The 14,325-nt window shown below is 58.9% G+C and overlaps 2 protein-coding genes across 2 annotated transcripts; both read left to right on the top strand.

Moving 5' to 3' along the window:
* The first annotated feature begins 667 nt into the window (after positions 1 to 667).
* Positions 668 to 1,783, top strand: LOC142594131 (SLC35A4 upstream open reading frame protein). Its single transcript, XM_075715432.1, has 3 exons — positions 668 to 682; positions 809 to 907; positions 1,081 to 1,783. The coding sequence occupies exons 1-3, from the start codon at positions 668 to 670 to the stop codon at positions 1,276 to 1,278; spliced, it is 312 nt and encodes a 103-aa protein (XP_075571547.1). The 3' UTR covers positions 1,279 to 1,783.
* A 52-nt stretch (positions 1,784 to 1,835) lies between these two features.
* SLC35A4 (solute carrier family 35 member A4) lies at positions 1,836 to 2,961 on the top strand. Its single transcript, XM_009480991.2, has one exon. It carries the CDS (start codon positions 1,861 to 1,863, stop codon positions 2,806 to 2,808), a length of 948 nt encoding a protein of 315 aa, XP_009479266.1. The 5' UTR covers positions 1,836 to 1,860; the 3' UTR covers positions 2,809 to 2,961.
* The last annotated feature ends 11,364 nt before the right edge of the window (positions 2,962 to 14,325 follow it).

The following is a 14,325-nucleotide window of genomic DNA, read 5'->3' as shown; positions in this document are numbered from 1 at the left end:
AACTGCCATGCAAAGCAGTCCCTTTGAGAACACGGACACACATGTGTGCACCCATCCTGTGCTGAAGGCCCCCATGCACCAGCCATTCCAGGGGGGTGATTGCACACACACCCCCAGCAACTCCCACCAGCCAGAGGCAGAGCAGGGCCACAGGCACAACAGCAGGAGCAGCCGCAGCCCCCAGCCCTGCTCCTAGTCCGCCGAGCCCTTCTCTCCCACATGCACGGGCCAGCAGCTCCTCTCACGGTCTCCTTCCCCAGCACCAGCCACCGCTCCCCGGGCCCTGGGGCGGCGCCAGCAGCAGCCAGAGCTCCCCACCCCAGGAGCCGGGAAGGCGGCTGGGCCCCGGCAGGCGCTCTGAGGACTCCAGACCTGGCTGGGGGCGGCCGTGAGGTCAGGCTCCCCCCACCAAGAGCGGCCCTGGACCTCCCGCTACTCTGCGGGCCTGGGCCTCCACCCCCAGGGCAGGGCCGGCCTTCAGGAGAGATGCCACCCCCCGCCGTCATGGTGGCGCCCAGCTAGTCCCCGCCCCGTCTCAAGATGGCGCTGGGCGGGCGGGGGGCGGGAGGTGGGGGAGGGGGCGCGTGGTGCGTAAGGCGTCACGTGCCTCCCTGAGGCCCAATCAGTGGCGGGCAGCGCCTGCGCGATGGGCGGTGCCTGCGATAAGATGGCGGACGGTAAGGTGAGTGGGGAGGTGCGGCGGGTCGGGCCGGGCGGGGCGGACCCGGGGCTGAGGGAATGCTGGGCTGGTTCCTTGTCCCGGGGCGCTGCCTGCGGGCTCGGGTATCAGTCTGCGTGTCTCCCCCAGGACCCGCTGCCCAAGCTGAAGGATCTGGCCTTCCTGAAGGACCAGCTGGAGAGCCTGCAGCGCAGGGTGGAGGACGAGGTGCATGCTGGCGTGGGGCAGGTAATGCGCATCCGCCGCCGGTGTGGTGACCCGTGTGTCTCGGGGCGGACCAGTCACCCGTCTTGAGGGGGCTTGGTTAAAAAAAAAAAAAATCCCTAGGGCTCGTCCCTGCTCTGCATTCCCTGTGCCAGCCTACCCAGCCCGGTGGCCTCACTCTTCACTCTTCTCTGCAGGATGGCTCTCTGCTGGCCTCGCCTTTTCTCAAAGGCTTCCTGGCAGGCTACCTGGTAGCCAAACTTCGCTTCTCAGCTGTCCTGGGATTCGTGGCTGGGACCTGCACAGGGATATATGCCGCTCAGAACTATGCTGTTCCCAACATTGAAAAGACAGTCCGGGACTACTTCAGTTCACTGAAAAAAGGTCGGGACTAGCAAGGAGCCCTTTGGCAGCAGTGACTGTAGGAGCAGTACTCCTTAGTTAGGAGGTGCAGAAGATTCCTGGGACTTTCAGAGGTACATCACGTACACTGTTCTTTTCCACTGGAAAAGGGCTTTACACCACATCATTGTGAGACATCAGCAGGTCTGGTTATGGGGTATTTATTAGAGCATTGTGACAGCGGTGATTACTCCACTAACCCACAGTATCTTGGAAGTATCGGCAGCTAATGGTTTGCCAGCTGCCCTTTTCCATCACCTCTCTCCCCATGCCCCTGCAGACTGAAAGGCTGCCTGTGACATGTCATCATGCTTACCACCCATATGTCCTTCTGCCAAGCGTATACTTTGCTCTCGGAACATACTTTGGCTTCCTGGGGAGGCTTGTACTTCTCTTCCTAGCGAAAGACAAAACCATTCTCTTCCATTGCATCAGAAATGTAGCAGGTAACATCCTGTTTTAATCAGGCTCATTAAATTCATGGTATTTGGTCTCCTCTTGAATGTTCTAGGGTGCAAGTCTGTCTGGCCTGTCTGCACTGATAGCAGTTCGCCCTTGCTGGCTACCGCCTGAAAATGGTGATATTTGGTAATGCTGCTGGCTCGGCAAACCAGGTGCTCCAGAGGGGGCTGTGGGGACTGATGCTGGTCTTATCTGTAGCCATATATGGCTCTCATGCTCCCCTCCTGACCCTGTGCAAGGTGGATGGGATGATCCCCTTCAGCTCCACGTCTGTCGTCGTTCTTGTCGAGCTGACAAAACTGGTGTTCTCCCTCCTATTCCTACTGACCTGTAACCGGGAGCTGCTGGGAGTCACTGTGTCGTGGTGCCAAGTTGCCCCCTTCGCCCTCTCTGCCCTGCTCTATGCTGCCAACAACAACCTGGTGGTTCACATGCAGCTCTTCATGGATCCCAGCACCTACCAGGTCTTGAGTAACTTAAAGATCGTCAGCACTGCGCTCCTCTACAGCCTCTTCTTGCGCCAAAGACTTAGCATGCGCAAATGGCTGGCTCTCTTCCTGCTTGTGGCTGCTGGGGTGAGCTACAGCTGTGGTGGCCTGCAGGACCCTGGCAGCCACTCCAGCATGCGGCTGCACATCACACTTGTGGGCTTGTTGCTGATCTCGGTGTACTGCCTGATATCAGGCTTGTCTGCTGTCTACACGGAAGCCATCCTGAAAACCCAGGCACTACCTCTCAGCCTTCAGAACCTCTTCCTTTATTTCTTTGGGATCCTGTTCAACTTGATCGGCTACTTCTGGAGCAGCACAGAGGATGGATTCTTGGAGGGCTTTTCCTCCTGGGTGCTGCTGGTTGTGGTCAGCCAGGCCTTGAATGGCTTGATCATGTCCATGGTCATGAAGCACAGCAGTAGCATCACCAGGCTCTTCGTGATCTCCTGCTCTATCCTGGTAAACGCCCTCCTGTCCGTCACCCTGTTCAACCTGCAGCTCACCCTCCTGTTCTTCGTTGCCATCTCATGCATCGGCCTTGCTGTTCACTTGTACTATGGGGTCACATAGCTGCTGCCTTCCTGCCCTGCATGCTCCAGGGCAGTCTTCAGTCCTTCCTCAGGGGTGTTCAGTGCTTGTGCTGGGGCTGGCATTGGAAGCACAGCGGTGCTCTGGCCGTTGGCCTCCCTGCCCCAGTGTTTGCAGGGAGTCATTACTGGTGGGAGGGTGCAAGACTAGCAGGGGGCCCCCGGAGGAGGGGCACTGAGGAGGGGAGTGCCCTGTCCCTGTTTCCAGGGGGGAAGCTGGGCCCTGCTCCAACCTGGCCAGGCTCGGTGCCACGGGGTTCCTGCGTGATCGGGTGCGTCCTGAGCACCTTGTTCATGAGGCATATCACGTTCTCAAGCTGCTTACCCCATCTTCCCTGCACCAAAGAGCGCACCTGTTTCTTGTGCCTGTTAATGCTCCTGCAGCAGTTAGCTCTGCTGTGCTGCACACTCTGCACGCAGGCAGCCCCCCTGCTGCATGACCGCTGCCTGGCCAGCATTGGTCTGATGCTGTTTTGACTCTTGTGGGTGGTGCTTCCCTGTGGCAGGGGGGCCACGTCCATCTGACCGTGCCCAGCTGATCCCTAGCCCTTGGCTTCAGGGGAGCCTTGGGGCTGTGTGACCCCTCCCTGGCCTGTACCCTCTCTGAGCGCCGAGTGAGGTGGGGAAGAGGGTTTCTCCCTCCAGGTCTGTAGAGGTACCAGCCATCTGCATGGGGCTGGGCACTGCTGCCTGGAGAGCCTCATGCCACAGCCAGAGATACTTCTCCCCACCTCTCAGTGTGGTTTTTCAGCCCGCCCCTTGCCCCACCCCGTGGCTGAAAGGCGGCTGTCCTTAGGCCCCACGGAGCAGATGGGGACTAGGCGTATGTGGGAACTGTTTCAGCTGCCCCCCAAAAGGGAGACAGCACCCAAATTTGTACCAGTGCTGTGGCTAGTGAGTTCCTGGCAGGCAGAAGTCGCCTCTGGCTCTGGACACCGTTATTAAAGTTGCAGTTCAACAGCACATGTGTCTGTCCTCCCTGCAGGAAGGCATCTGTTTCGCTTGGCAGAGGTTTGGGGGCCAGGGGCATGTCCGAGCCTGAAGACACTCATCAGTGAAGGGGCACCTGCTTTATTCCACGTAGCAGCAGCCCAGGGGCCACCAGGCCTCCCACTGTATCTGCTCTGCTCCTGTTGCAGGGCTGTGCCTGAGCCTGTGCTCCCGCAGGCACGTGCCCAATAGCAGAGCAGGGTTTTCCTCGTGGGGGCAGAGGGGTAAAGCGCTCCCCTCCTGCCAGCAAGCACCCTCCCTGATGCCAGGTTTCTGCAGGGAGCAGCTCTCAGCAGCCGGAGCAGACAGGACAGGAGGCCTTGCCCTGTGTAACTGTTTTAGCTGGGGCTGGCTGGTCCCCTGGCATCAGGGCTGGTGGCTCACTCCAGGGAGGAGGGGTTGAGGTGGCAGGGGCCTGCAGGCACTCCATCCTGCCTGCCTGCCAGGGCAGCAGTGCCCAGCACCCTGAGATGCTGGCTCCAGGTGACTGTGTGGTGGCATCGGCCGAGCCCAGCTGTCTGGCTTCCTGCAGCTGCTGGTTGTGCGCGGCGAGCTCCGTGACATCCCGGAGCACCTCTTGCAGCAGCACCCGGTGCTGGCGGTCTAGCACCTCCCTCTGCTCCTCTTCCAGGTGCTGCTGGTCCTGAAGCACCTGCAGGGACACCTGGGGCTGCCTGGCACGGTCCTGGCAGCCTGGAGGTGCATCCCAGCCCTCCCTGCCCACCTGCAGCAGGTGCTGCCTGCAGGCCTGCCTCTCTGGACGGTGGCTCTGCAGCAAGGCCTCCAGGTCCCACTCGGCCACCTCCCGTTCCCTCCGTGCTGCCTCCAGGCTCAGCCCCAGTGTGGCCACCTCCTGTTGCCAGCGAGCTGTGTCCCACTGCAGGGGACAGGGACGAGGACAGGGCAGCTCTGGGGTGTGTCTGCTCCCTGGGGCTGCCCTGCCCTGGGAGAGCAGAGCCAGGGAAGGAGGAGAGTCTGGAGCCCACAGCGGTGGGCTCTCTTCCCATGCCCACCTCCCTGGTCACCTCCTGGCCTGGCACTGCCCTGTCCCCCAGCTCTTGCTGGAAGAGCAAACAGTGCTGAGCCCGTGGCTGCTGCCTCTGTGCCTTGGCCAGGGCGTACTGGACCACCAGGGACGGGCGTGGCTGGCACTGGCTCCCTGCCTGGCAGAGGGCAGAGCCAGCTCAGACAGCCTGGGGACCCAGGGCTGCCGGTGCAGAGGACTGCAGGCCCTGGGTGCTGCCCCTGCCCAGGAGCAGCAGCCAGGGACCCAGTGGGCTCCCACTCACCGTGTCACCCCTGGTCAGTGGCCACAACTGTGGTGCTTCGTTCGGCGAGGGCTCCTCCAGTGAACCCTGCCCTGTGTTCACCCAGGGCTCGACTGTCCCCTCCCTGGCTGCTCTCGCTGGCACCCATTCCTGGGTGGGGAGAGGGAAGGAGAACGAGTGTGATGTGGCGGGCCTGTAGAAGCCAGTTTAAACAAAGGACTGAGGCCTCTTCCAGCCCCTGAGCAAAGCCGTTTCCCACCATGTAAAGCGATGCTCCATGCCCACATATCAGCTACCCGGGCATGGGGTGCGTGCCTGTCCCCACGCTCTGGAGCTGCTGGCTCCAGGCTGGCACCGGTCGGGGGTGTTTGGGTCCCAGGCTGCTGGCCCGGCGCTGTATTCCCTGTGGAGACCTGGTCCAGTGGGAGCAGGTGGAGACATTATGGGGACGCAGCCAGGATTCAGGGCTTCTCCTGCGCCTGGGTTGTCCCTGAATGAGGGGGCTGTGGCCTGACCTGTGCCCACCTTGGCACTGGGCTGGCACATCTGACTTGTCCTGCGCACTTTGGCTGCTGCCTGCTTCTTCTCCCACCTTTGGCTCTTCAGCACCTGGAAAAAAGGGTCTGGGGGTCCTTGCTGGGGTGCTGGAGACCTCCAGGCATGGCACAGCTCCAGGGATGCATCCCACCCGCACTGCCTCGCCTCTCAGGCAGGCAGCCCCCAGCCCCTGCCTTCGGTGCCGGAAAAGGGTCTCGACACCAGGACGGAGCCCAGACCTCATCCAGCTGCAGGGCGGGGATCAGTGCCATCCTGGTCCCACCTAGTGCCCAGGGGCGTTACCCCACCTGCAGCTCCCGCAGGGCTCTCCACAGCTGGGTCACGGCCATCTTCTGCTTGGGGAGGCCAGCTCCAGCCAGCAGCTCTGTCCACAGCCCTCGGATCTCCCTTTGATGCACTGCGCTGGGTCCCAGAGGGTGGCTGAGATCATCTTGGCCAGCCCCTTCACCCGCTCAGCCAGCCCCAGGGCCACCAGGATATCTTCTGTGGAGGTGTCTGGGAGAGCAGCAAGCCCTGGGCAGGGGCCACAGGGGTCCACCAGCACAGGGACATCCCGGTGCCTGGCACAGGGTCAGGGCTGACGGGGATGAGCAGAGCCAGCATCTGGCTTCCGATGACTGCAGGTGTCCCTGGGCAGTGGCCAAGGACCGAGTGCCAGGCGTGGGGCAGGGTAGGGGGGAAACCTCAGGGAAGGGGCACCCCAAAGCAGCGTCCAAGTCCCAGGGGCTACCTGGCAGTGTCATGCACAGCAGCAGGAACGTCGGGCTGTGCCCCTCCAGCAGCCGCTCAACGATCCAGGGCAAGCAGACGGTGTCAGGCGGGGGGTGGCCGGCGGCCAGTGCCCTGTGTGTGGGGCAAGAGACACCCTGGGAGAGGGGTGGGGCTGGGACCCACACACCCGGGCAGGCTGAGCCCTGACACGCAAAGAGCCTGAGGGTGGGCTAGCCACACTGAGAGCGAGCCCACATCCCTGAGGGGTGGTAGCAACCCCTTGGCTCCCAGCCATGGGCTCCCATTGGGGTGTCTGTGTCTCTCCTGCTTTAGCTCTGGGTACCGAATCCCCCCTGACGCCACAAGCAGGCACTGTCGGGGTGTCAGAGAGGGGACCTGTCTCAGCCCCAGCACAGAGCCGCAGCTCTGGTACATACAGCTTGGGGCGGGGCCCCAGGGATGCCAGGATCCTGAGAGCTGAGCGCCGGTGCCTGCCGCCTTCCAGCTCCCACTCCACGGTGAGAGTGAAGAGGGTGCTGGTGCTAGGGAGAAGCCGGCACGTGAGCAGGGCTGCAGCAGTGCCTGGAGCCAGCCCCGGCACCCCGTGGCCCAATCCTTCCTGACCCTGCGGGATATCGGCCGAGTCCCTCACCCCTGCATGGCCGAGCACTCGTCTGCAGGGTGCTGCAGTGCTGGGATGGCACCCAGCCCCCAGGCACAGACAGTGATGGCAGCTTGGGCATCGGGCACGGCAACTTCCATTGCCGCCTCCACCCTCCTGGAAGCAGAGAGAGACAAAAGCGAGCAAAGGAGGGTTACATCTACCCGACTCCTGCATGCCCGGGCCCCCTGAGGGATACACCTGGCTGTCCTCTGGCTGGGCACCATGCTCTCTGCCCGGCCCCATGCTCGATGTTGTGGTACCGGCCCCCTTGGAGTAGCTGCCTGACCCCAGGGCATCAGGTACCTACAGGCCCAGGGGCGTGACACCCATCACTTGCAGGGCTCGGCTGTCAGGATGGAGCAGGTCTCAGGCTTTGTCAGGGGCGCAGACCTGGAACAGGCTGTGTTGGGGGGGCGGGCAGAAAGAGGGGGCTGCTGGCATCCCACACTCACCAGGGCCCCCAGGTTGCTTGTGGCCATGCACAGGTAAGGGCTGGGAAGGGGGAGATCTCAGGGTCACTTCCAGCTTTTCCAGCCCTAGGGCCAGGGAAAGGCAGAGCCCTGGGAACGCCAGACCCCTGTGTGGAGCTTGGGAGGTCCCTGGCAGCATCCCACAGACAAAAGGCAGTGCCCAGCCTGGTGGCAGGAGCTGGCATCGCTCCTGTGCCAAGCAGGTGCGTGCTGGAGGGGCCTTCAGGCCACAGGGAGCTGCAGTAGCTGGCAGGAAAAGTCCAGCCACGTGGTGGGCAAGAAGGTGTTAGAGGGCTCCCCGTTCCTACAATGCTGCTGGAGCCTGGGAGACACCCCATGGGCAGCCCAGGCTTCCCACACCTGGGAAGTCCTGTGAAGAGGTGAGAAAACCCGGGATCCGAAAGCCTCCAGCCCCTGGTCACCCTTCAGCACAGGGGACTGGATGCCAGCACTGGGGCAATACATGCCCCTTGGCACAGCAGGGTCCAGCCAGTGGCAGAGAGGGAATGGGACCCCCACCCCAGGGCATCCTGGCCAGCCCTGCTCCTGCCCTACCTGGACCAGGCTGACAGTTTGCAGGCTTTGTGCCTTGCCCCCCTGTCCTGGTTTCGGCTGGGATAGAGTTAATTTTCTTCCTAGTAGCAGGCATAGTGCTGTGGTTTGGATTTAGTAGGAGAAGAATGTTGATAACACGCTGATGTTTTTAGTTGTTGCTGAGTACTGCTTATGCTAGTCAAGGACTTTTCAGCTTCCCATGCTCTGCCAGGTGCACAAGAAACTGGGAGGGGGCACAGCCACAATAGTTGATCCAAACTGACCAAAGGGCTATTCCATACCATATGACGTCATGCTCAGTATAGAAACTGGGGGGGGTTGGCCGGGGAGCAGCGATCGCTGCTCGGGAGCTGTCTGGGTATCGGTCGGCAGGTGGTGAGCAATTACATTGTGCATCACTTGCTTTGTATATTATTATTACTATTATTATTATATTGTTATTATTATTATTTTACTTTATTTTATTTCAATTATTAAACTGTTCTTATCTCAACCCAGGAGTGCTTCTCACTCTTACTCCTCCGATTCTCTCCCCCATCCCATCGGGGTAGGGGGAGTGAGCGAGCGGCTGCGTGGTGCTTAGTTGCTGGCTGGGACTAAACCATGACACCCCCACGGCCTCCAGTTCTTGGAAGATGGTGTCGATCACCTGGGGACAAGCTGGGAGCCATTGGTTCTTGGCACCCATGGCCGGGTCTCACACCCGTACCAGCAGGACTGGGGTCAGTTGGATGACCCGGGAGCCCAGCACCGTGCAGTTGCACTGTCACCTTTCCCTGTCACCTCTCCCCTGCCACGCCCTGTGCCCTCACCTGCCAGATGATGCTCTGGAATGGCAGCTGGGTGCCAGGGCCATGGGGTTCCCACAGCAGCAGCAACACACTGTAGCCAAGGGGATCCAAGGCCAGCTGGGGTCTTGCCAACTCCAGGACCTCCTCCTGGTAGGAGTGACGTAGCCAGCAGAGCAGGGATGGCATGGTACAACCAGTACGGCACAGCACGGACAGTGCGGTGCATTGGCATGGATCGGACAGCACAACACAGAGGGTATGGCACGGGTAGCACAGCACAGGCAGCCCAGTATGGATGGCACAGTGTTGATGCACAGCATGCTGTCGCGAACGCAGGTTTGTGAATCCTGCTGATTATGTCAATTCACTATGAATGAGTGACTTTACACAGTTTGATTTAGTAACAGTTAGAATTTACTTGTAGCAAATCACAGAAGTTGATTATAATATTTTAATAGCACTCAATCATCAATGATTAATAAAGTGATTAGACAAAATTGATCAAAACAGTGACTTAGTTACAGATTTGAAGACGGCAAGGTTCACTCTATTACTACATGGAAGCGCATAAAAGAGAATTAAATCACACTGAGTTAGAATGATTCATAAAGGGATTGCATATATATGGAATAAGGGGGACCCTCCCATTGAGTCACGAGGTTTAGAACAGACCCCCTTGCTTTCTAAACTCCTTCTCAGAGAAGAGCCTAGGTGCGGCTAGGTCTAGTCTTAGTCTCAGACTTGGTCAACAGTTTATATGGATAAGGATAATGTGTATATATATATATGTATATCTAGTACATAGGAAAAGTGCATAATGGAAATTGGGTTACGTGAGAGAGAGAGAGAGGGAGAAATCGTATGTAGGGGATACGGAAACCCTCCCGTTGAGTCACGAGGTTCAGAATGGACGCCCTTGCTTTCTAAACTCCTTCTCAGAGAGAAGCCTAGGTGTGGCTGGGCCCACTCTTAGTCTCAGACTTGGTCAACGGTTTATAAGAGTAATGCTATAAGAATAATACAGCAGTATACAACTCCCTTTAAAATTAAATCATACATCTACAGACTACTTAAATTGATTCACGCATGCACACTCACAAATATAAAGGCATATATGAAAATAGTATACCTGTTAAAAATTCCCCTTGAGTTTAGTGAAATACTCACGTCTAATGCCTTGGCATTTCTCAACGGGCGAGAATAGAGCCTCGAGGAGTGAAGAATATCAGCAGCCCAGGCTCCGTTGTCGATCCCCGGCAATGGAGTTCTGGTGGCAGCAGACTTTCGGAATCTGCTAGTTTTCGCTGACTCTGAGAGACATTTCGATCAGAGGGAGATGCTGGTGCGGCCCGCCACAGTCCAGGAGAGCTCAAAGGGCCTCACTTAGGACTGCCGTTTATAGGATCGTGAGATGATTGAATTTAATCACCAGTAAGTTTCCATCCGAGCAACAATTCGGGTCGGCTTGTTGTTGGAATTCCAGCAGCGATGATACCACTCTGTTTCAAGGCTGTCTGGGGTAGCTGTTTGTTCTCGTTCCCCTCGTTAGCCATAATATGAATCTTGATTAAGAACAGGGCCGCCCTCTGCTTCAGCCATGTAGGAGTTTCTGGTACAATTAAGGGGCGCTTAACTGACCAACTCGCTACACAAAAGCTGCGGCCTGGAATTCCTGAGACTGTAAAGCGGCCGAAGTGAAGGGGAAAAACAGAACAGAAAAACGGGGGTGGGGATGGGGGGAGTGTACCACCACAGATGCATGGCACGGCATGGCATGGCATGGCATGGCATGGCACGGCATGGCATGGCATGGATGGCATGGCACAGTGGTGCACAGCACGCCAGAGAGAGCACAGCACGGGCAGTAAGGCACAGACAGCATGGCACAGCACGGCAGCCACGTCCCAGCACCCAGGAGGAAACAGGGAAGGGGTGAGAAACACCAGCAGAGCCACACGTAGGACCAAGCCCCGGGCCTCCAGCACTGCCTGCGACACCTGAGGAGCTGGCAGTGGTGCCCAGTGCCTCTGGGACCACAGCTGGGTGTCCCAGCTCACAGCTTGGGCCAGTGCGTCCCTGGGTCATCTGGCTGGGGACAGGGGTGCAGAAGAAGGACTTGGGGCCCACAATACCTGTCCTGCATCCAAGCGGCAGACGCCATCGACAGTCAAGCAGCTGTCCTGGCAGCGGGGAGGGAGGGTGATAATGTTCAGCTTTCCCCCGTCCCAGTATGACCAGTGCAGGCTAAAGGAGGGACTGGGCACACTGGGATGGAGATGGCAGGAGTGGCATGGAGGGCCTGGCACAGGCAGGGGTTGGGGGGAGGCCTCCTCTTTTCCCCTGCTATCTGGTAACCGCCAGGAGCCCCCCGCAAGAGAGGGGCCCATAGGGATGTAGGGCAGGATCAGCCCAAGACCTCAGCACCCATCTGGGTCCCGAGCGTGGCAGGTGCCTGGGACAGGGCCCCCTGCTCCTGTCTGGTTCCCTGGGGACCCTCGTCCCCTTGATGCCCATGTCCCTGCCACTCCCACCTGGACCGCCTTCCCAGCGAAGAGAAGCTGCAGAAGGCCTTCACTGCTGGCCGCCGAGCTTTCCCCCGGCCCTGAAAACACCGAGCGTGGGGTGATGCGGGGGGGTCATCCCCACCTGCCCCACCCAGCTCTGTCCCCCCCACTGCAGCCTGGGGCCGGGTCCCAGGGCTTCACATCATCCCTGAGCCCTCCCGCTATGACCACAGTGCTCAGAGCCACCAGGGTGGGGAGGGGGCCCCCTCCCCGTCACCACTGCCCAGGACGTTTAGCTGGTTTATCTTCAGCCCCACCAGCATGGCCAGCGGTGCCAGTGCCACCACGGCTGTGGCTGCCACCCTAGTCCGGTTCCCTGGTGTGGGGGTTCGGGCTGAAGGCAGGTGTCCCCAGCCCTAGCTCTACCTGCTGCCTGGTGGAGTCCCACAGCTGCTCGTACACATACATCCTGCTCAGCCTGCCAGGACACAGGGTAGAGGGGGAATGAGCCAGGTCCTGCCACATGCACCTGGCACCTGCCAGGACCTGGATGAGCCCCTGGGGAGCTGGGCAGCGCCTCGCCATGCCGCACCGAAGGCGGGGACAGATCCCTCCAAATCACCCTGTGATGTCCTCCACGATGGCACTCACCTCCCCAGTGTCCATGGCTAGCTCAGTACCAACAGCCCTTGAGCTGCTGTTTCGGACAGACCAGGGGATGGGGTTACATGGGGATACCGTGTTTACTTGCATTATCAATGGGTGTTGGGCACAGTCATGTGGGCAGAGCCAGGCAGGGACTGAGACCAGCCTGGAGGCACTATGTTCTGGGGGCTGAGCCCCACTGGCCAAAGGGTCAGCGGGGCCATGGGAGGCAGGTGGGTGCTGTGACCCACTCATACCATTAGCGTGCTCCTGGTTCCAGGAGGGACATCTTTGCAAGCCGGGACAGGAGATGAGGGACCTTGGACTATCATGAAGGTTTTTCTAGACACCAGAAGCAACCGCAAACCACAGAATCACATTTATTGGAGATCAGTCATACCAGGAAAGCACAAAAGGAGATGCTGAAGCTGAGGATCTATGTGGTCTGTGAAACTGCAGACGGTGGGAGACAGGAGAGAGGTCCCAGGACAGCCCCTGCCCCTTGCCTTTGGACAGGACCAGGCACAATGAGGAGATGCGCACGTGTCCCTCCATCTGTCACCATTCCCCCTATAGAATGGGATTACAACGCTGCCCCTGCCTCCCTGAGCCCCTGCCTGCCCAGGTGTCTTCAGGTGTGAGGGTGATGACAGGCTGGATGTGCGCAATCATTGCAAATGGAGCAAGCAGCATCTGGGGCTCCATCAGGAGCAGAGCAAGGGGTGGGGTTGTGCCTCACGTGGATGCTGCTAAGGGAAAGCGAATCCTAGGATTCTGGGACACAGGGATTTCTCCTTCCTCATCCATTAGACAGCAGCTGCTGCTCCCTATTCCCAGGTCCAGCCAGTAGCAAGGCTGAGCACCAATCCCCAAGACGCAAATGCAGATACCTGGTGTACGCATGTCCACACAAGTCAACACAAACAGAGCAGTGCCTTTGCTAGCACCCGTCTAAGCACCAACAGCGCTCCCATGAACACAAGGACATGGGTGGCACAGCCCCATCCCTCCTCTCCAGCTGCTCAGGGATGATGTGGGCTGGTGGCACAACCCCACACCCCCACCCTCAACCCACAGGCAGGTGCACACCTGTGTACCTGCAAACACGCAGCAGACCGCAAGCCCATCACGGATCCACGGCTGGACCATGGGCCCTGTTTAGCCACTCTGCAGCTCCAGCCTTGGATCTTTCCACACTCTGTTTTATCCTCTACCGGCTAGTCCAGCCTGCATTTGCTCACAGGTCACATGCACATGTGCACAAACAGAATAGAGAATGAGGTGACACAGAAAATACCCAGGAATAGATTTTAATGAGAAGGCAGGACAGACCATGGGGATGAAGCGCAGGGCTTGGCCAGGCAAGCACTGTCTACCTACAACCAGCCCCCTTCTTCCCTGTCCCCATTTTCCCATGCTTGTTCTTTCCCCACCCACCCACCGTGATCCTCCTTTTGATCCTTCCCATAAGCGTTGCCTGGTTATGTTTTGCACGGTCTCCCTCAGCATCCCATAATCAATTTTCTCTTTCCTATGAGATGTTTTCTGAATAACCCAGAACCCAGAATTAACACGCTTTCTTCTTATCAGCTAAAACATTTCTGGTCAAACCTCTCTGAGGTCACACTTGAGGGGTTCGTCCACCAGTGCCTTGAGAGCTTGGGACTTGGTTGCTGTCTCTGTTACCTCACGCTCGTTAGCATTTGTGTATAGGGGTGTTTAATTTATTCGTTTTCCTGTCTGCTGTGGTTTTTCTCTTATGCTGAATAGCAGTTAAGCAGACATCCTCACAAGCCAGACATCCTCACAGCCATGGCCCAGCCATGGAGGAGGGCTGGAGGATCAGCAGAGGGGCCGCAGAGGACGGCTGGGCTGGGGGGCACGGGGCTACAAGGTGGGGGGGGAGCTCTGGGCAGGGATCACCAGACCCCAGTGAGGCTTGGGGCATCTGAGCACCGCCTGCAGCGGTGCAAATATGATGGAGCTGAACTCCTCTTGTTCAGGGCAGATGTTATCACAGGGGCAATGGGTGCACGTTGGGGCTTGGGGCGTTAAAGTTGCCTATAAGGAAAACTCCTCTGGGAGGGTGCAGGCCTGGGACAGAGCAGGGCAAGGGGCTTTGCTTGGGGTTTTCCCCAAAACTTGGATGGGCAAAGCCACAGTCACTGTGGGATAATGCTGGGGACAGTCCTGCTCCACAGAGGAACCTGGACTGGGGACACCGAGATAGCCCCTCACCAGCACTTGGGCATCCTGTGAGTCCTCCCATGGAGCTCCTGGCCTTGCAGTCCCTGGGGCTGAGCCCCTGCAGGGAAGCACTGCTAGGAATGGTCACACGTCCCCT

This window comes from Pelecanus crispus, chromosome 8 (assembly GCF_030463565.1).
Source record: "Pelecanus crispus isolate bPelCri1 chromosome 8, bPelCri1.pri, whole genome shotgun sequence".
NCBI classification, from domain to species: Eukaryota; Metazoa; Chordata; class Aves; order Pelecaniformes; family Pelecanidae; genus Pelecanus; species Pelecanus crispus.
The sequence above is the reverse complement of the archived record's forward strand: the minus strand, read 5'-3'. Positions and strand labels throughout refer to the sequence as shown.